Below are 21,025 nucleotides of genomic sequence, written 5' to 3'. Positions count from 1 at the left end.
GTATGATGAAAGACCCAGAAAATATAGTGATTATGAAAGATTTTTAATTTGAATAAACACTCATTCAAAATTCTCGAAATTTAGTATTTGTATATCATATCTTGTAGTAAGCATTCAGTGCTATGAAACAAAATAATTTGTTATTACCTTATTTATGGGAACAAGTTTGTTTCTCATACATTATGTATTTGGTATTTTCTAAAGTGTAAGATGTTTTCACACCTTTCTAAGTTTCTCTCAGCTGCAAAGTTCATGGGAGTGCTAATAATTTTTAATATGCCACACCTGCTCTATCATCAAAATAAAGAAGTATACTTTCTCTGTCCTTGAAATATGAATATTTTACTTTTTTGCATGTAAAATTTGGAAAGCCTTTGTTTATAAGTATCTGGCTATATCTTTGATGTGCATCAATATCTCTATATGTGCTTCTATACTCATACACTCTACGTTACCACAAGATTATACTTAAAATAGATGAGCCACCACAATAAAGTCAGCAAAGTATTCTTGCTAATGATAATGCTTTAAGATAAACAAATGTTTCGCAGATTCACTGGATCAGTATCACATTGATTATTTTGATATTTCAGTCAAAACCATCCTTGTGGAAGAATTTGACTAAACTGTGCTTTCTAAACTAATTTCCCATATGGTTATACTGTTTAATGTGGGTACTCTGAACTCACCACATTAGAAACCTAGAAAAACAAATACCAACTATTTTTACTACTAAAAAGTATTAAGATATTCTTAAAACAGTACAAATTCGTAGTAATCTCCACTACAACCTGGAGAGTTGCAAAAGCTGTATTGTATCTCTAACTTGTGAGTGCTTCTCAAGAGAAAATTAATACCAAAACCTTTTCCTTATGAACTGCTATTTTTTTTCAGTATAAAAAATACTGAAATAATGTTTAGAATCAGTGCAATGCATGTAATATCCCGTATAGTTGCACCTCTGCAGTACACTTCAAAAATAGTACCTTGTGTAAAAAACCTACATTAAAAATGGACATAGAAACATTCAGCATTTCAGTATTCTAAAACACATTTCGTATTTTGTTTCCTTAATATTACTTTATACAGAATCCTTTGATATTTTCAGATGTTTATTAATAATTTAATAAAAATAAAAATATGCTGCTAACATATAAGTAACAATCATAGGAGTTGAACAGAAATTGAATAATAATGAAGGAAAAACATTGTCAACCATCTAATTTTAAAAGACAATACTCTTTACTTTTAGTTAGTGCACACACAAAAATGCTGAAATTAAAGTTTAAAAACAGTGCAGTAAAATTCAGTACTGAGCATTTCAAAGCATTCCACTGTTGCATTCATTTCCTTCTTTTTTGTGCATCTGATATTTACAAGAACTAACACATTTCAATACCATCAGCATATAAGATCTCCCAAATTCCTCCAAAGAATCTATTAGAAGTTACACTATTTCTTAATAAGCCATTTTTTATTTTTTTTTCCCTTAAGCAGAAAAAAGAGGAGATACAAAAGCAATACTTCGGCTTTAGGAGGAAGAGACTAAAATTCAGCATTTTAGAATTTACATATTACAGATTTGCATTTCACTTGAAAATAAATCATAATCACTAACAACATGTTAAACAAAACAAACAAAAAAAATCCAACACACAACTATCTGACCCAAGTAAAAAACTAATTGAAACACAGAAACTGTAACAATCTACTCTCCTCTCCTCCTCTTCCTACCCTTATCTTCCCTTTCCTTCCCTACTCTCCCCTCTTCTCCTCTCCTCTTCTCTCCTTTTTTTTTTTTTCTCTTCCTTTCTAAATGTTGGATTTATATTATAATTGATAAAAAAATCTTTCAAAAAGTCAAATAAAGATGCAATGTTTTAATTTCCTGGCAGCACTTAGGTGAGCCTAAATAAAGATGTTGTACTTCAATTCCTTTGATTAGAGATGGATCACCGGCTTTGGAAAACAATTTTTGTACTGATCACATGATGCAGATGAATATCAGCTACAGTAACCCGTACTTTGAATTATTTCAAAAGTCAATACATGAGTCTGGAGTTCAATGGAGACATGAAAAAAGCCTATTAAAAATATTTTAATATCCGTAACTACTGGTCTTCTGTTCTCTCTTTTAATTCCTATTTGATAGGACAGAAGTACTGAAAACATACGTTTCATCTGCATGCAGAGTTTGGTAATGACTTGTCTTTAAACATCACTAGTAATACAATGGATTAGGGTATTGCACATTGAGTACCTTAAAACAAGCTTTGCTTCTGGGGTATATGAGAAGTTGCAAAAAATGTAAAAGAAAAACTGGCAAAAAGCCATTCAGGCTCTTAAGAGTAAATATCATTCAAAGGAATCCAAGCTGTAAAATGTTTAATGGTTATATAGTCTAGTCATCTTTTAGAGAGAGATGATGTTACCAGAATTTGAAAGAAAGCATTCTTGAGAATATTAGAAATGTGATTAACAAATCATAACATAAAAAAAAAAAATCCTGAAAGTTCTTTCCAGAGAATATATTTCCACAATATATTGATATTATAAATTATGATGGAAAAATGAGAAAAAAACAACATGAAAGACTACAAATTTTTTTTCCCTTTTTTCTTCCTTTGTTCACAAAATTAAAAGTGCACACATAAGGTTAATTAAACAAAACAATAAATAACAGAATTATCACAGGTTTCATTTATGCTTGAAAACAAATAGAGCATGGTACATATTATTCCAGTTATTCATCAGCTACAGCACTATGAAATCATACTGGATTTATCAGCTCAGTTATACATCTAACAGCGTTTAACAACATATTAAAAAAAAGTCTCAGAAGGCTTGCTTTCACGATATATTTAATATTCCTATATTTTCAAATGCTGAAAAAAAATGGATTGTTGTACAAGACTGTTAAAATAAGTCCAGTAGAATATTTTGATCACATATTTGCATTCAAAAGGTATTTGCAAATCACCATATTTTCCTTGTTCCTGTATTGTGACTTCTGACTTCTGCAATTCTGATTAACTTCAGTCCTTTCAGTCAGTCAGCTAGAAATTTTCCCATTACTGGAACAGTAACTCTTTCTTTACATTACGTTCTTATAAATCTGACTAATCCACATCTGTACCTTTAAAGCATATTAATTCTACTTAATTTCAGTAATGTGTGGTTCAGCCTCAAATTTTGCCTTTCTTTGCTGTACCTATGTTCTACTTTGGAACTGTGCCTAACAATGACCTATCAAATCTTCAGCAGCTCTTAAACAGGATTATTATTTTATTTTTTTTTAAATGTCACATTTTGCCAGATGGGTTAGTACTGACCAGAGTGAATCATCACCGTTTAATCTGATATTCATTGCCATCTGACATTTATTATACTCCCAGAATGCAAATAGATGTACTCACCAATGGACCCAAAGCACAACCTTTTGCAGTACATGCCTGGACTCTGAAGGAATGCAGACTCCAAGGAGCAAGTCCATAAGCATAACAATTTAGCTGTGATGAATTTTGTATCAGAACACCATCCATATACAAGCCATAGCTGGTAATAATACCTATAAAACAACATGATAGCACTCACTTAATGTCCATACAACTACTGAGTTTAGAAGAAAACCTTTAATGCTACAGACATAAGGGTCATGGTAGTATTTCACATAGCTCACAGATAAGCAGTTAACTATTTAAGAATACTGTGTATATAACAGAATAAATACACACTCCCATCTTTAATTGTTGAAAACCTCACCGGTGGACCACATCCTTTGAAAAACAATTACACTCTTCCAAAGATTACACATGAATAAACCTGTTAGTGGATAGCAGCTAACATCACCCTGGAATTAGGAAAATCGAGGCAGATCTGTTTCACAGCTAACTCTGCATATGGCTGAGAAACTGGTAAGACACACAAAACCATCTCAGAGACTCACATGTCTTAACAGCTTTAGACCTAGAAAAAACAGTGATTGACATTATAATTGAAATGTTGAAGGACAACTCAGACAAGTGCTGTAACTATAATATATCAGTAGCAAGTTTTTTTTTTGTCATGCAAAACACCTTATTGATACTCATTCATAACTAGCCCAGATTTTGTGCATTTTACCAACAAACAAATTAGGCATATCATTAATTTATTTTATTTTGCAAACAGTTTTAGCCACATTTCTAAAAAAAACAAAACAACAACAACAACAAAAAAAACAAAACCAGACAGTAGTATTGATTATAGTTTCCTTATCTGTATGCTGTAGAAAAAGTCCTGAATTATTTTTTACCTATTCAATTTAAAGAAAGAAAACATATTTGCGATTTCAAAGCAAACATCAAAAAGATTTCTAGAGGGGATAATGGTCTTTCTGGTGTAATTTACTAACACGAACTCAAAAATCACAGGGGACTGTTCATCTCATAAGGAAATCTAAATCTCTGCTCCTCCAAAGCTGTGTGACGGGTTAGCATGAACCTTGTACAGACTATACATACACAGTGCTTTGACTGTCATGAACTAAAGACTGAACGTTATAGATCTGCTTAGACTATGGATATTGAGCTTACAAAGAGTCATTTCTCTCAGGGATATTCCTCCATCTTTCTCACTTCTGATTTTTTTAAGCTCTTTAAATATGAAATCTTAAGACCATTAAATGCAAAACTATGGAAAGATTCATTAGAACTGAAGCTAGTTCAGAGGATGGCTTCTGATTTTCCCATTTTATGTACGTATATCCCAGTTTCTAAGAACACTCACAGGCTGAAGTACATACCCAGAAAGAACATTAAAATACAAATCTAATGGCAATCAATTTTTTACAAAGTTGTAGTTGTCACTTCTCCTTCCAAAAAACTGCAAATACTATCTTGCTCCACTATGGCAAGCACGAGAAAGGAAATTCTTATTCTATTCAAACACAGTATTTCACGGTGAAGATTTAAGTTATTGCTGAGTGGTTGCCATTAGTATGGCCACTTCTGGTTTCATATGCATGTGCAGGAATCTTTACATGAGGTTGACAGATATCCTTTTTAAGTAACTTTACAGCATTTTTACTAATTATGGACAAGAATGAGGCTATTCTAGTTTTCTGAAATATAATTGAGGGTGGTCGAATAAAAAACAGATGTTTATGGTCTGACTTTCTAAAGAGCTTGGTATCTGTACATCATTGATTTCAACTGGACTTGGAGACTTCCCTGTAGATTTGAAAACTCAGACTTTCAGTGCAAGTTCTTTTGATCTTGTTTGCAATTCTGCAATCAAAATATTCCAGAATTGCCTTCTGCCTCATTCAGTTATTCTTGACATGACAGATCTTGAGGCACGTATAACGTACCCTTGAGACTTAAAAAAAATAACAATAGGGAAAACATCTTCATATTGTAAAAATTGCTCAATTCATCTTTCCTTCGCTTAAAACAGAATTTTTTGAATCTACATTGAGGAAGATTGTTTGAAACTGAAAAAAGATTTTTCTCTCAATGGAGAAATGCTTCATAAATAAAAGTATACAGGCAACTGTTTCAGTTGGGCTTTGAAATGTTACACTTCAAAAGATAAATATGCTAAAGCAATGCAGAGCTGTGTATGGTAAAGTGATTCACAGACTCCTCAATTCTTTTCTCTTCTAGAAAAGTGAGAGGCTAAACTCAAGTCAGACACTAGAGAAATATATGTGGGAGGAATTCCTGGTAAATCACACACTATGAATCCTACCATATTTGACAGGCTTCCTAAAGCAAAAATCCCTTGGGGTTCCACATCTAGTTGCTTGTAAAGCAAGGGCATCAATGGTTAATATTTGTCCTACATTAAATAAACAAACTATCAAATAAAAATATTTCATATTTATCTCAGAAGAGAAAAACTTTAAGACTGATAAGGGCATCCCTAAACGTAAGCACTGTCATTAAGGATGTGTTTTACAGGGGAGAAAAAAAAAAAAAAAAGTACTTTGAGTACTTATACCAGTGGTACTAACTAACTAATGGACAAATCACATCATTATTTCCTTTGATATTTATGGTAACAGCATGAATCATAATGAACTAACTTTATATTAATGTAGGTGCCATAGATACCTCTATGGAAACCCCGCTGTAACTCAGTAATAATTACTTGGACTGTTCTTTTAAAGTGTTCCTGCAACTACAGAGTTATGCAGTATCTCCACTATGAGGAGCAGTCTGACAGTCAATACCGTGAGCTCTTGTTAGTCATCCCAGTACTGTCAGAGAACAACCACCTTTAATAACTTGATAGATTGTCTGTCGATTTTATTTCTGCCTTTGCCTTATATGACTTCTTTGGAGAAAATTAAAGAATTAAAAGAAAAAGTATATTTCAAAACAAAAATGTTAGTAGTTTGAGATATGAAGACATTTTCTAAATCAGACAATAAATCTTTTTGGCCAGGGATAAATAACTTAGGCTCTCTGTCTCAGCAGCATATGCTTCCAAAGCATACTGGGAAAAGGTTCAAAGCCAGACCAAAATTTACTTATTTTTCAAGACTTTGTAGATACTCCTGAAGAGCTTACCATCCACAAAATATTGGAGATTATAGCACATTTGTGATTGCAAGGCTTAAGAAGGGGCACAAAGTGGCTATGAAATGATGAAGTTTATTCATAATTAAGTCTAGATAGATAGATTAAATCTTGGTTTAATTGAAGACAAAATCACTGTTGACTATACTGCATTCCACTCTTGAAAAGAAACCCAACTTGCAGTTTAGGTTTAAACTGAAGAAAACTCTCTACATATTTGACGTGTATATGGATAGAAGTTAGGAGAAAGTGGTTTTGCTGTAAAGTAACATACCTCAGGGTCATACCTCCTCAACTATTTTATTGCTGGTTTGAAAATAAGATAAAAGAAAATGTGCATTAAAAAACATATTCAGCATATCATTTTCCAAATATCTTTTTTCTACACCTGATAATTAAATGACATATCTGAAGCAACTTTAGGCAGAGAAATAGGTGTACATTTTCCCACTTTATATGAAATAATTTTTCACAAAATATAAATTGACCTTAAATTCACCAAAAATGTAGGCCAGAAACTCAATGTCCATGTTCAGATAACATCACCCTTTGACGTCTAGGTGGTCTCTTAGCCCAGTAAGTCTCAAAGCTAACTTTTTTTTTTTCTTCTTGTGCCATTTTTCTGAAGAACCCAAGTAGCCTGTAATACTATTTGCTATAAGTGGCCTCGAGAGTGGCATACTAATCCCCCTTAACTTTGTCCGTTTGATAACAGGCAGGTTGACTCCATATATATCACAAGAGGCATAGTAAAGTCTATGGCTGTGCAATGCTGTCCCATTCAGCTTACACACCTACTCAACATCAGCAACACCTAATAAATAAGGGCTTCCTCAGCCCATGGAAATGCATAGTAACTTCTACATATAGTGTGAGAAAATAGAAGAGAAAGGAATGGCTGCAGAGATCTACCAAGGAGATGACAATTTATGACATGCAAGTTGTTGCAGTTCAGAGGTTTCTGCCTGAAACCAAGACAAAATCAGTAATTTCAAAATGTGCTACTTACGCCTAGTAGACTGAAAGTATGAACCAGTTAAGTCAAGAGTAGGAAACAGTTTCTATTCTTCTGCAAAAAAGGAGCTACATTAGAACTCATTAACCTCCAACCATGAACATACATCACTAAAATGCTGAAGCAGCAAAATCTAAGGGAAAGAACCTTTTGCTGGTCTTTCTCATAGTTCAGTCTTTTCAACCACAGTATTCTTCAGCCTCCCACACAGTTTTAAAATACTGACAGATACAGTGATTATGAATGATACGGCCACTAGGCAGCCCAAAAGATATTCTGGAAATTAAAAATAAAAATTACTGAACAATGCAAGCTTTCCTGATCAAGTAGTTACTCAGTGAAAAGTTTTAGAACTTTTTTTTTTATTAATTATTTTTATGAAATAAGCGATGCACATAGGAAATTGAAAAAAAAAAAAAAAGAAATAGGAGCATGGTAAAGTGTGTTATTAGTTATACAGTCCTTTTAAAACTCCCAAAGAGGTGGGGGAGGAGAAGAAAAGGAAAAGACAAAATTCACATAACCTTTGTTAACTATTGTGCAAGTGAGACCACACTATGCTGAAAAAGTGAAGGCCCCAGTGCCCTTATGGTTGTCAAATTCTCATGAGACAGCAGTTCTTCCACTCTTAGGTACTTGGCAAGAGCTCATAGGTGGAAGGAGAAGCAGCCCTTCTCCACAACTGCAGCCAACTATACTGAGTCCCTTCCACCAATTCTGGCTGCATCAAAAAATGTCTAACAGCAACACACATGCTATCCATACATTACTGAACAATGACAACAGTTCCAAGGGAAAAATTCTCCATGGGCTTCAAATAATGGGAAGATGTAGAAATACCAGAGAATACTTTTACAAGGGACTAAAGAATATATTTTCTTTTATAAAATTCCTCTGATTCTTCTCACAGCTGTTGTTCATCTAGTGTGGATTCACAGCTTTCTGATTATATTTATTTTGTTTTCTAATAACCTATTTATTATATTTAAAAGGAGAGTCAGACCGTGTACAGCAAACACTGTATTAACAAGAAGATACAATGTGCAAATTCATAGAATCATAGAATGGTTTGGGTTGGAAGGGACCTTAAAGACCATCTACCATCCCCCTTGTTCCACCCCCTTCGCCATAGGCAGGGACACCTCCCACCACACCAGGTTGCCCAAAGCCCCATCCAACCTGGACTTGAACACCTCCAGGGATGGGGCATCCACAGCTTCTCTTGCCAACCTGTTCCAGTGCCTCACCACCCTCTGAGTGAAGAATTTCTTTATTATCTTACCTAAACCCACTTTTTTTTTTTTAGTGAAAAATGGTTACTGCTTGTCCTATCATTACAATCCCTGATAAACAGTCTCCCCCTAGCTTTCCTGTAGGCCCTCTTTAAGTACAGGAAGGCCACTGTAAGGTCTCCCTGGAGCCTTCTCTTCTCCAGGCTGAACAACCCAAACTTTCTCAGCCTGTCTTTGTAGGAGAGGTGCTCCAGCCCTCTGATCAGCCTCATGGTCCTCCTCTGGACTTGCTCCAACAGGACCGTGCCCTTCTTGTGCTGGGGGGCCAAAGCTGAATGCAGTACTCCAGGTGGGGTCTCATGAAAATGGAGTAGAGGGGAAGAATCACCTCCCTTAACCTGCAGGCCATACTTTTGATGCAGCCCAGGATATGGTTGGCTTTCTGGGCTGCAAGCACACAATGCCTTTTCATCCACCAGTACCCCTAAGTCCTTCTCCTCAGGGCTGCTCTCAATCTACTCGTTGCCCAGCCTGTACTTATGTTTGGGATTGCCCTGACCCAGATGCAGAACCTTGCACTTGGCCTTGTTGAACTGCATGTTGTACACACCAGTCCACCTCTCAAGCCTGTCAAGGCCCCTCTGGATGGCAACCGTTTCCTCTAGTGTGTCAAGTTTAGTCATGTATTCCCAACTTGCACTTGCTTTAAAGGAAGCGCAGGGAACTTAATTTATCAAATTATAGGTCTTTATCCTGTCTTGTAGATAGGCATATATAAATACACGTATGTGTGTATTCATATATTTATACATGCATTGGTTAGTTAAACCACCCTCCAAACCATTTGGATGCTTTTCCCTACAATACAAGGATAACAAGATCAGATCCTGGTATGAACATGTAAAAAATGTCCATTTAATTGGAAATGGGTCAGGGCTTGGGCACTAACCCACATACATGGCCTTCCTTCCTTCTTCCCTCTATTTTCCCCCCTCTTCCTTTTTTCCTTCCCCTCTTTTCCTTCCTCTAAGCCACAGACACTGATGGGGTATTAGTAACATGATGAGAGGATTTCTAAGGATCCAGGGGGCAAAATCTTCTAGCATGACACCCATACAAGGAACCATAAATTATCAAATATATTATTTAACAGTAGATTACATGCTCTTATTTCCTTTTAAAAGTAACATAAGATCTTACAGAATGCTACAAATATGTAGCCTTACAATCACTAATTTTTGGAAACCATTTCAAGTGCCTTGTAGTGAAGTTGTACAGGCAGCTTGTGTCCTTCCACAGTTGAAAGCAGGGCTAAACTTGCAGGGGGAAAAATGAAATTCATGTGAAACCACTTTAAGAAAAAATTGAGATATATACCAATACAATACCCCAATGAGGAAAACATTTCTGTCACTTACATTCAATGATTTCTGCATAGCTTCCTCTGCTGTGATATAAACTGTCATAATAATAAAATCAAGGTGAAACATTTGTTCAGAAGTGTTACGTATGGATAGTTCACAATGGAAAATATTTCTAAACAAAAGAAAGTGTATTATTTAACTTCCGCAGCCATGCAAATGTACACGTCCAAGATGATTACACAGAACACATCTAATGTTATCATGTTATCAATTAACGTAAAAGAAATTCATGTATTATTTGAGGGTAGAATGAACATCCTAGATGGACATTCTCCAAGAATGCCTATTCCTCAGCTCAATTGTCCTGGAAAACATTAAACAATGAGGTGCAGTACACAAGAACTATCAAAAGGGAGCACTTTTGAGCCACTGAAACCATACAGAAGGCTGAAAACCACAATCTCATAGCTGCAGACAATGATACTATCTCAGGTATTTTATGTGCTAAAATGATCATTAAAAATTAAGCACCACATATAAGCTGCCATTTAGAATATTAATTTACCTTTACTAATCATCTTTTTAACTTGAGGCTAAAAGAGTTCACTTACCATTCGGATACTCGGGCTTAGCCCATGAGATGTTAAAAGAGTCAGATGAATATGACTGGGCTTTCGGAGCAGGAACACCTTCTGGTGTACTCTCATCTGTTACAGCTGTGCTAGCTTCGCTTATTGAACATCCACCTCCAGTGCAAGCCTTAAAATATGAAGCACAACAAATAAGCATATTTCAATGTAATACCAATAATTGTTGAGTCCAGCAATTTTTGTAAAGTTTTATATTTTTTACATATCTGAACTGAGTAAGTCTATGATTTTCACAAAATATTCCTATCATAGATTTGGTCACCTCTTAACAAGAAATGTGCTATTTGTGATACTTAGTTTTTAGGTATAAAATTGATAAAACCTTATACTAATGTTTGGCTCAGTATTTTGCATTTGACTGTGAGTAACAATCACAATTAGATTTCCACTGCTTTCACAGAAACAGTTAAAGAATATTACAGTACTACATATATCATGTATAGTGCAAAATTCTTCTGGATTGACTAAATAGTTCTCATAACTTTCAGAAAATATACTGACAAACTTGCAGTGCACTTAAAAATTATCTCAATGAATAGTCATTCAGAAAAAAAAGAAAAAAAAAAAAAGACATTTGGAGTGTCCCGTACTTCATGACAGCAGACTGAGTGTAGTGCAGATGCAATTAAAACTGTGAAAAAACACTATTATAAATCAATATGTAACAGTTATTATTGCATGTTTATGGATAATAGTCAAATCATTTGTATTTCAGTTACCAGGGAAGACAAGATTGATTACACCACTTTTACATTTTGCTTGATTATGAAGCAACACAATGTGCAAGAAATTGCATATCACCTCGTATATCAGGCTTTTAAAGTTTCACATGCGGAAACGTGAAAACTACGAAGCTAGCTCTTACATACACTGGTTTTTCAATTATTTGCACTAAGATCAGTGACAAGAGACAGGATTTGCTATAAAAGTTAAAAATATGTATACAAAAATACATTCTGTACTGGATTTAAATATTTTGGTTGTTTGATTTATTTCTTTTTGGTTTTTTTTTGGCAATAAAATTAAAACCTGAATTCAACAAAGATTCAGATACTCATTAATTAAACTTACGGCATAACATTTGCTTTTTGACTCTGTGTTGAAGTGGACAGGTAGTCCTTTCTGGATCAGCACAAAAAAGAAAAAAACAACCTTCCTGTCTAGATACCCAGGAATAAAATGCTTCTCTTAATCATGTGTACTTTATTTTAAAGGATTAGCTTCAATTTCCTATTTCTGAGTGCATTTCCAATCAGAGAACTGTCAGCATATTTCCTACTCTGCTCCAAAGGCATATACTAGCCCCATGGGTAAAACTAAGAACTAGTTATAAATGAGAGGCTATTTTATATACCAAGATCATTTTGATTTCACTGAAAATTACACTCCCAACACAACTAAAGAATGACTCCTTGTGTTCAGTTTGGGCTGTGAAATAATGATGAAAGAATGGAACCTTAGTTTTGGGGACATCCAAAAATGGCATTTACTTTAAATGTGTTTGTGTTTAAAAATAAGTCATCTTAAACAAATGCTCAGATAATTCTTAACATTTTGATAAGGAAAATATTTAAGAACATCATACTTCCAGCAAAGCTACACTATTATTCAAATGATTTAGCTCCTATTGATTTCAGGAAGAAGTCCAGAAAGACACTTCTGGAAGACCTCTTCCTCCTGTGTTCATCACTCCCTTGCTAAATGCATTCCATTGAGCTTTGCCTAGAAGTGGAGGGCTTTTTAATTCAGGGGTTCATTAACAGCAGCCTTCCAATACATTTTTTTCTTGAATTTCCTGAAGATCGATTTTAGTATTTTGGAAACTTGCTGGTGTATGAAATTTCTGATTCTTCTAGTGAAAATCAGTAAACAAAGCTAATCTGTACTTTAAATAGTGGAATTTTAGGTTAGTGCATCCAAATGGGCTGGACATTGTTGGGACTTCAATGATCACATCCAGTGATCACATTCAGCTCAAAGCCATGAAACCCCACACCCACATTGAATCCCGTATTGCCATTCTAAACTTCACTGAAAAATAGATTTGGGGTAAAATTTGAAAAAATACCAATGCATCTAGAGAACCAAGGGACAGATGTACACCACACAATGAGACACAATACAGTGATTCTCCAGCTAGCACGTGAGCTAGCCTACCCGTAAAACACAACAGCAAGAAGGTATTAAACAGCTAAAAAATTAAAACAGTCAAGCCATGGTGTGCCACCCCACCTAATTTCAAATGCAGCCTTTTAGCTTTCCATTTGCTTCCAGTATGGCCTGGCTCACATCCATCCAACTTAGAGCAGGAACAGAGCAAAAGGAAGTCCCCTTGTACTAAACCACATAGATGTGACCTTAGACTTCTCGGCTGACTTTTGGAAAGAAGCATTACACTTGTTTACAAAAGCTTTTGCACTCTTTTACAGTATGTAGCAATAAAATTGCTACCTATTAAATGGCTGTAATCAATTGTGAAAAATTATAACAGCATACAAAGATAAACATTTTGTTAACTTTATTTAATGTACTTATATTAACCTTGCCATACAAAAGTTAAAGCCATCAGCTCGTGAGGTACTGAAAATTCTCCTAATGAGCTGAGTGCTCAAAGCTGCAATTTTTGATAACTCAACTTCCAATTACCCACATAAACCCAAAACTGTTTTTGCATGGATAAAAAACAAAATTAGTGTTACCTGTGAAACAAGCAAAAGAAAAATTCTCTAGCTTACAAAACTATCTCATCCCAGACAAAAAAAGCTTCCAGTGTTTAAGGTATGCTGTTGTTTTTGTTTTAAAACTTTTAATAAAATTCAGATAAAACTATATTTGAAACACTAAATGTTTTGACTTCTTTCCAGGAGCATTTGGTTTGATTCTTTTATTTTGTTTCATTTTCTTGGGGTGGGGGGAGAGGACTGCTCATGGGCTTGTTTATTATTATTATTATTATTATTATTATTATTATTGTTTGTTTGTTGTTGTGCTGTGTTTTTTATTGTTTTTTACCTTTTTGCTTCAAGTATAATAATTGTCTACTTTTAACCTTCATAACTTGTAAATCTCTACTTTTACATAGTTCTCAAACTACTCTGACAAGTTCTAAATACAATGGGTACAAATATTTTAAGACTACCTGTTCTACCATACCAAAAAAAATTGGGCATCTCATGTACTTTTAGACTTGCTATGTTCAAAGCTGCAAGGACACTTATATCTTCTAATCTGCCTATAACAGACCATTTTATCTGGTTAACCATCACCAGAAGCAATTATCTTTCTCTCAGTTTCTGGTTATCACTGATGTCAATCCAAATGTATATATATATTTATACATATGTAAGAGAGAGAAATAAAATATAAAGATCAAGGGTTCCTAAAAATGTATTCAGTAACTTTGAGAAGAGTTGTACACTTTAGTGAAATAAAAACAAAATCTACACACCACTTCATTGTTCTAACTATATCCCAAGGCAGAACTACCAAATGAGGCGGTCCTGTTTGCTCTCCAGATCCTAGATGTTCATTCTTCTTTGATTCTTTCTCCTTGTGCCTGTGTTCAGGAGCTGTGCAGGAGCATAGAAAAGCTGTGGCACAGCAGGACAGCACAAATACTTTTGATAGTCTTGCTTGCTTATGAAGGTTTAAAGTGTTTGCTGAAGTACTGTTGCAGTTTTGGACACGGTACTATTTTATATGGTATACAATTTACTATGCTGAAATGTCTGGGCACAAATGAATTAATTTCAACACAAATGTAAGCTTTAATTAGACTGAATATCCTTGTTTTTTCAAGTTCAAGTCAGATCCTTATCATTACCTGAAAGTAGCCTTTTTTTTTTTTTTTGTGGAATAGTATTTAGAACATTCAAGAGCATGTTAAGGGAGGAAAAAAAATGAATGCATACCCAGTCTACATAAATGTAAATTTATTCATAATCAAGAGTGGAATATTTTTCTATGGCATTTATCAAAGCAAATATCCTTATAAAGGTATTGTTATAAAATCAACAGTGTGCTTAAAACAAGGGACAATCTCATGCTTTTATATACATATTTTCAGGTTTGTTAGTGAACTGAATCTTCTCCATATTATCACAAAACCAAAAGCATTACTATAGAAATGCAATGAAAACACTGAGGTCTTTTAAAATATTTTGAATAAACAAACTGCTACGGTACAGTGAACTCTTTTCCTTTCTGGTATTTCCTTCTATGTATGGATTTTATGAAAAAAAGCAAATACTTATGATATAAAATATGAAAGGCCATCATTTTCAAATACATTAAACATTTTTTCACATGTTGGGGGCAGGCAACATTTTTAAGTCTTTCATATATTTCTTGTCAATTCTTGACCAGAACCATGACCAATTAACATTCAAGTTATCCCTGAAGAAAATGTGTGTTTAAATTACATACACATTTTTGAGGGCCCATTTTGAAACAAAAAACACCTGTCTCTATTCAGGATAGCTCATCAGCCTTAGTTTCAGAAAGAAGAGGTTAAAAAGCAGACACACGAACCATCATTTAAGATGTTAACAAAATCGGAATCATTTTCCGCATTTTACACCTCCATTACACATCTTTAAAACTTACAGCTAGTTTTATGAAGTATTCAGTACCCGGGAAAAGCTGCTGAATAGTAAAATCCAGAAAAAGTTCTGTGCTGTTATAGATTACATTCCACTTTGTAAAATTCTGCTCATTGTTGGTAATATAAAGTATATAGCGATCTAGAATTCCATTTACTTCTATTGGTTCATTCCATCTGCAAATAAAAGCAAAATATGATTAAGACTGAGAAAGATCCAGACCGTACTGAAAAAAAAAAATGTAACTGGGACTTTGTGGATTTTATCTTAAGAATTGGAAAACATACTTGTGCAACCATAAAAATAAATCTAAGGCAAATACTCTAATGCAGTATTTGTATTCAGTAGATAAATGATTACAATAACGCACAAAGCAGGGGCTACAAAACGGGCATATCACCAGAACATTTCCTGCACTGAAGTTTGCAGAGGCTATGCCCATATGTAGGTTATACTGATTGCGTAAAGACAAAATGGAAATTAAGTTGGCAAGTGATAATCAGAAGGTGCACAGAACCACTAAACTAATCACTTCTATGCATTTAATCATAATAAATTTAATTTTATGTCACAAACCCTTTCCCTGATTGAACTCACTGGAATTCTTGAATAAACTGATGCACTATTGTGTTGTCAGGAAAAAAGAAATCCTTACTTACTGTACGTATATTGTTCTAGAATCCAAAACTGTCAGGACCGGGGCATCTACGTGAGATGGTGGCAGCTGTGCTGTAAACAAGGTGACCTGGGAACTGTTTGTACAGCCAGCAAGCGTGCAGGCAGTGAGCAGAAATTGGTGTGGCGTAAAAACTGCTAAATCTAGGGCAAAAAAAGAAAATGCAAATTTACTTTGCATATTAATTTTATCTTGTTTCTCTGTAACTTTCAGCGGGTAGTTAATTCAGAAAATCAAGAGGAAGGGGAACCTATCTTTCTCAAATGTTACAGATTTGTCCCAGAACAGTGACAAGAAGTGTTTGTTGTTTAATAGCAAATAACTGCAAATTTGGACTACTAACAGATCTAGGGAGCTCACTTCGGTTGAGATGGCCGCAGTGTACAGTACAGTTACACAAGAGACTCTTTGGTGTTACATACTATATTAATTTACTACAGTGGCAAATGATCACCCTTAACATGATTAAATCATATCAATTTAATGGAAAACAAGTATAGATTCACTAACAGACAGATTGCATTTTTCTAAAAATGTGCTATACGTTACACAAATGTCAAGCATTGATACACACAATGATTCACTCTGTGCAATTTCACTTTAAGCATGAACACAAAGGAAGCTCTGAAGCTTACCGTTGCCACCACTCAGACTGGCCTCTTTTCTCCTATTTGTCCTCATCAAACATTTGTAATATAAATTTCAGTAAGAGACTTTTCTAATACTATAGGAAAACAACTGTTAAGTTGTTATTTATTATAAGTTAACTTGAGTTTCAACTACTGCAGAAAATGGTGGATAATCTTTGCTAAATAAATATTCCAAAAGATCTTTAGCTTCATATATTCTTTAGGAATCCTGTACTAATTAAGAATGTTTGTTAGAAAAATTATAGTAGGAGAGTAATTCAGACAGAATTTTCTAATCATTTTCATTCTCATTGCAATACAAATTGCAGATTTTAATGAGCAAATCTTTTAAGAAGGAATTTACGATTGAGATTTTGGCAACAGTATAGGGTGTACAAGTAAAATAAGTGTTATAAAAAGCAAATTTTTAGTAAGCCAGACGAGCTCTGCATTTTTGCAAGACATAACAAATATACATAACAAAAAAAAAAAATTTCTAGTGTTTCTAGAAACAAATAATATCCAACTATCATTTTGTGCAAAATATTTGTGAGCACAAATTCAAAATTGCACCTGGATGACAAAGGCATCACTAAAGCAGAAATACCATAGACCCAACTTCTTTCTCATTAGTTTTCCCCTCATCTAGTGTCCCCAGTCCCAACTGCAATGGAATTCCTCCTGATTTATTCCAGTCTTTGTAAGGACAGATGAATTCCTTCATTTTTATTGAAAACTCAGTTATCATTCAGTGGTATCCTTCCTATAAAGCACATGGCAAAATGTGAGTTTAAAAAAAAAAAACAAACTGTTGTAACTTAAAAAAAAATCATCAAGGGGATGCCTGTAACACAGTGACATGTTTAATCAACATAATGGGTCTGATTCCACCAGGGTTAAGCAGTGCTTATGTGGGTGAGAGGGGGAAGGCACACTCCAGAGCAGGTGCTCAAGCTGGCTCAGAAAGCAGAGAAAGCAAACTCCATACATTGCACCAACTGTGTTGCCCTCGTTAGTGCACACCATCCTGCATCCTTGCTTCCCCCCAGCTGCCATCAGGGAAACCACAAAAAGTATAGAGGAGGATGGAAAACTGCAAGATAAATCTCTGTACTCCATATTCTGGGTGGGTAGAAAAGTGACCAGAAGGAATTTAGTTTTAGAAATACCTGAATGAACAGCTGAAAGCAATCTGTGGCACCTATTTAATTTATACCCTTGTAAACAATGAATACACATTCCTCTGTTTAAGCTGACATTGTCTTGTGGAGCTACACTTAGTGCGAATATAGCACAAGAGAAGGAAGAAGAGAAAAAGTGGATTTCTCCTCTTCCATTTGTTTACTGTAGATGACTCTTTTCATAGTACAGAGATTTGGGATGGCAGGAGAGAGGGATATTTTTCTCATCTTTAAGGAAAATCCTTCATCGACTAACTGCTTTTTTGAAAAAGTAGCTTGTACTGAAAAAACATGATTTGATGCACACTCTAGCTGATGAGACTACTTGCTTGAATAAGAGTTTCTGTAAGTACCTAGTTAAATATGAAGAGGGAGGAACTTGTTCAAGAATTAAGAGAATGGAAGATGGAAAATGTTTAATAAAAAAAAAAAAAAAGGGGACTTTATTATGTGTGTATCAGTCCCTGGAATGGAAAAGGCAAAAATACATGACAGGGAAATAGGAAAAAAATCAAAAGAATGGGAATAACATGGAATGGAAACACAGGACAAAAGAGCAGCAAAATCCTTTGGGATCAGTTCGAGAGGATGCTGAGACGGGAAAGAAAGAGGAGAAGTTAACAAAAAAAAAAAGAATAAAAAGAGATAAAATATGGAAAAAGTCACATGTGACTAGGATCAAATGAGATCTTTATTCCTCATCTTGATTTAAGAATGATGATTTATTTTGACTAATAAATGTTGAATAAACATTCAATGAAGTCTGAAAGATTTTGGTGTTATGAAGGGTAAAAAAAAGTATGAAGTTAGGGGGAGCAGAAGAAAATACAGAAATGAGAAACTTAAGAATGTGACTCAAAGCATGAGCTTTGCCATCAATTAAAATCTCTCCATAGATTTCATCAAGGTTTGGATGAGCCTGCATATAGCAAAGGCTTTTTTTCCTAAAAACTTAGAAGTAGAAACTGACAAACTGAACAATAAAAATCATATCAAATCATAATTGATTCAATCATTTGTCACAATCTGATTTGGTAGATATTTTCCTGTTTAAAGTTCAAAGTGTTTCATAATGGATTAATGGACTCAAACTACAGATACAAACATGAGTTTGAACGAGGAGGGAGGAGGTTCTTAAAACTACAAAGCTACTGTTTGTCAAGGTCCTCTAGCAACAATGCCTTGTTTTCCATCTGCTTGATTGCATGATTTGCATAAGATCAAATGTAGGCAGTTGTAGACATGAAAAACAGATCACTCAGACATTAGAAATGGATCCACAAGCATTATCTAGAAATGTGTTACAAGAAAATACATCACAGTGCATGGAAACCTCAGTGATTAATGTCAAACAAACTATAATTTACAATATAGAGCATGAATTATATGCTATTTTACAATTGATTTCATGCTGTTGCTGAAAGAATTTCATTGATCTCAATCTACAAAATGAACCAAATAAGCAGAGAATTATTTTCTTTGTAACTCACAGCAAAAAACTGTTGGTTTTTTTATTATTATTATTATTTTACATTAGGAAACTTGAGACATTTTTGCTTGATCATGGTATATTCTCATTTGTTCCTCCATTTCAGGCCCATTTTACTTCAAAATAGTATCAAATGCTTCTTACTGCAATTTTCCAATAGCTACTCTCTTAAATTACTGATTTCTTTCCAAAACAAAGCTAAATTTAAAAATTACAGAGGTTTACTAAGAGAAGCCTAAAGTCAGGATTTTACCTTGTATTAATTTCTGGACCTAGAAGGGCACCAAAGGGCAAGCATAAAAGACACCTTCCAAGCAGGTACAGGATTCCCTCAAATCACCCTACTAAGGTAGCAGGTAGCCAGGAAAATAATTAATCATTTTTCACATCAAAAAACAAAACAAAATAAGAAAACTAAAATAAAAACCCATGTATATTTTAAGACCGTAACTTACTCTAGATGATGCAAGGGATCTTTTACCTCAGAGGCAATACAAACAAACTAAATTCCTTTCTAGCTCATATGTCAGCAAGATAATTGCTAACTATAGTGGCTATCATTAAAATTGACATTTGCATACCACTATATTTATAATGTATGTGGAACTCCTCACACTAAGGTAGCTATTTAACTACAGTGGTTGGTATATATGCAGTTTCTAATAACCACCAACACAAGTTCTGATAGCACAATCAATGCATGAGACAGAAAGAATAAAGAATGACTCTGGATGGTCAATAAGAACACTCACTTTGCTTTGATCAAACTTAATGGGTAGTCTTTGAAAGATAATATGTTAACACCACAATGCTACTTTAGCAGAGATTTTGCTGAGATGGAGAATAAAAAGAAAAACATAGCAGATAAAAATAAAGAAATTTGAGATTTAAGAACTTGATTCAAAACATGAACTTTACAGTCAAAGTGTTAGAGTACATCACAATTCAAAAATAACACAGTATTAATGTCTACAGTGTTTTAATTTATCTGTACTATATGGTATGCTGCATTTAGGTTTATAGCAGAAGAATCACATACCCTTCCTCCCTCTCCTCTTCCACTCCCCCTGATTTCAGGAACCTATTGTAAGGACGTACTGTCCTGGTGAGTGCTCAGCTGAAAAGTGACTTGTGTGAGGAACCCTACATATTTCTCTCAGGAAAACAATTGAGACAATAGCTATTCCATTGCTATATTCAAAGGAAAATAATACGACAGCACTGTAGCAAGGGATTGTTAGCAGCACAACAAAGCAAACCTGCTGCGAGTATGAAGATGAAAAACTTCCAAGGAATTCCAATCACCATGTTGTTCACATAGGTAGATTGTATGACTGCTTCAGCTCATCACTCACTTTCTTTCATTTTCTCTCTCATAGTCTGTTAAATTAACTCACAGTAACTTAATATTTAATTAGAAGGTAAACTCTTTGGGACCATAAATCCACATCACCAAGATACAACAATGCCCCCATTTGATTTTTATGCACTAATGTAAAAAAATCACAATCAGAGGAGATGCCAAGATTGTATTATCAGGCTTACTTCATAGGATATCATTAGCAGTTCTTGCCCTTCCACCATTTTCTGAAAACAAGCAACAATTCACATATAACTTTCAGTAT

General features: G+C 34.4%; 1 protein-coding gene across 1 annotated transcript in view; it reads right to left on the bottom strand.

The window, feature by feature from the left end:
- The window catches only part of USH2A (usherin), a 422,856-nt gene that overhangs the window by 177,862 nt on the left and 223,969 nt on the right, over positions 1-21,025 (bottom strand). Inside the window, 4 exon segments of the mRNA XM_050709829.1 lie at positions 3,417-3,568; positions 10,786-10,933; positions 15,430-15,601; positions 16,085-16,244. Coding sequence (XP_050565786.1) covers positions 3,417-3,568; positions 10,786-10,933; positions 15,430-15,601; positions 16,085-16,244 — 632 coding nt within the window.

Source organism: Cygnus atratus, chromosome 3 (genome assembly GCF_013377495.2).
Source record: "Cygnus atratus isolate AKBS03 ecotype Queensland, Australia chromosome 3, CAtr_DNAZoo_HiC_assembly, whole genome shotgun sequence".
NCBI classification, from domain to species: domain Eukaryota; kingdom Metazoa; phylum Chordata; class Aves; order Anseriformes; family Anatidae; genus Cygnus; species Cygnus atratus.
The sequence above is the reverse complement of the archived record's forward strand: the minus strand, read 5'-3'. Positions and strand labels throughout refer to the sequence as shown.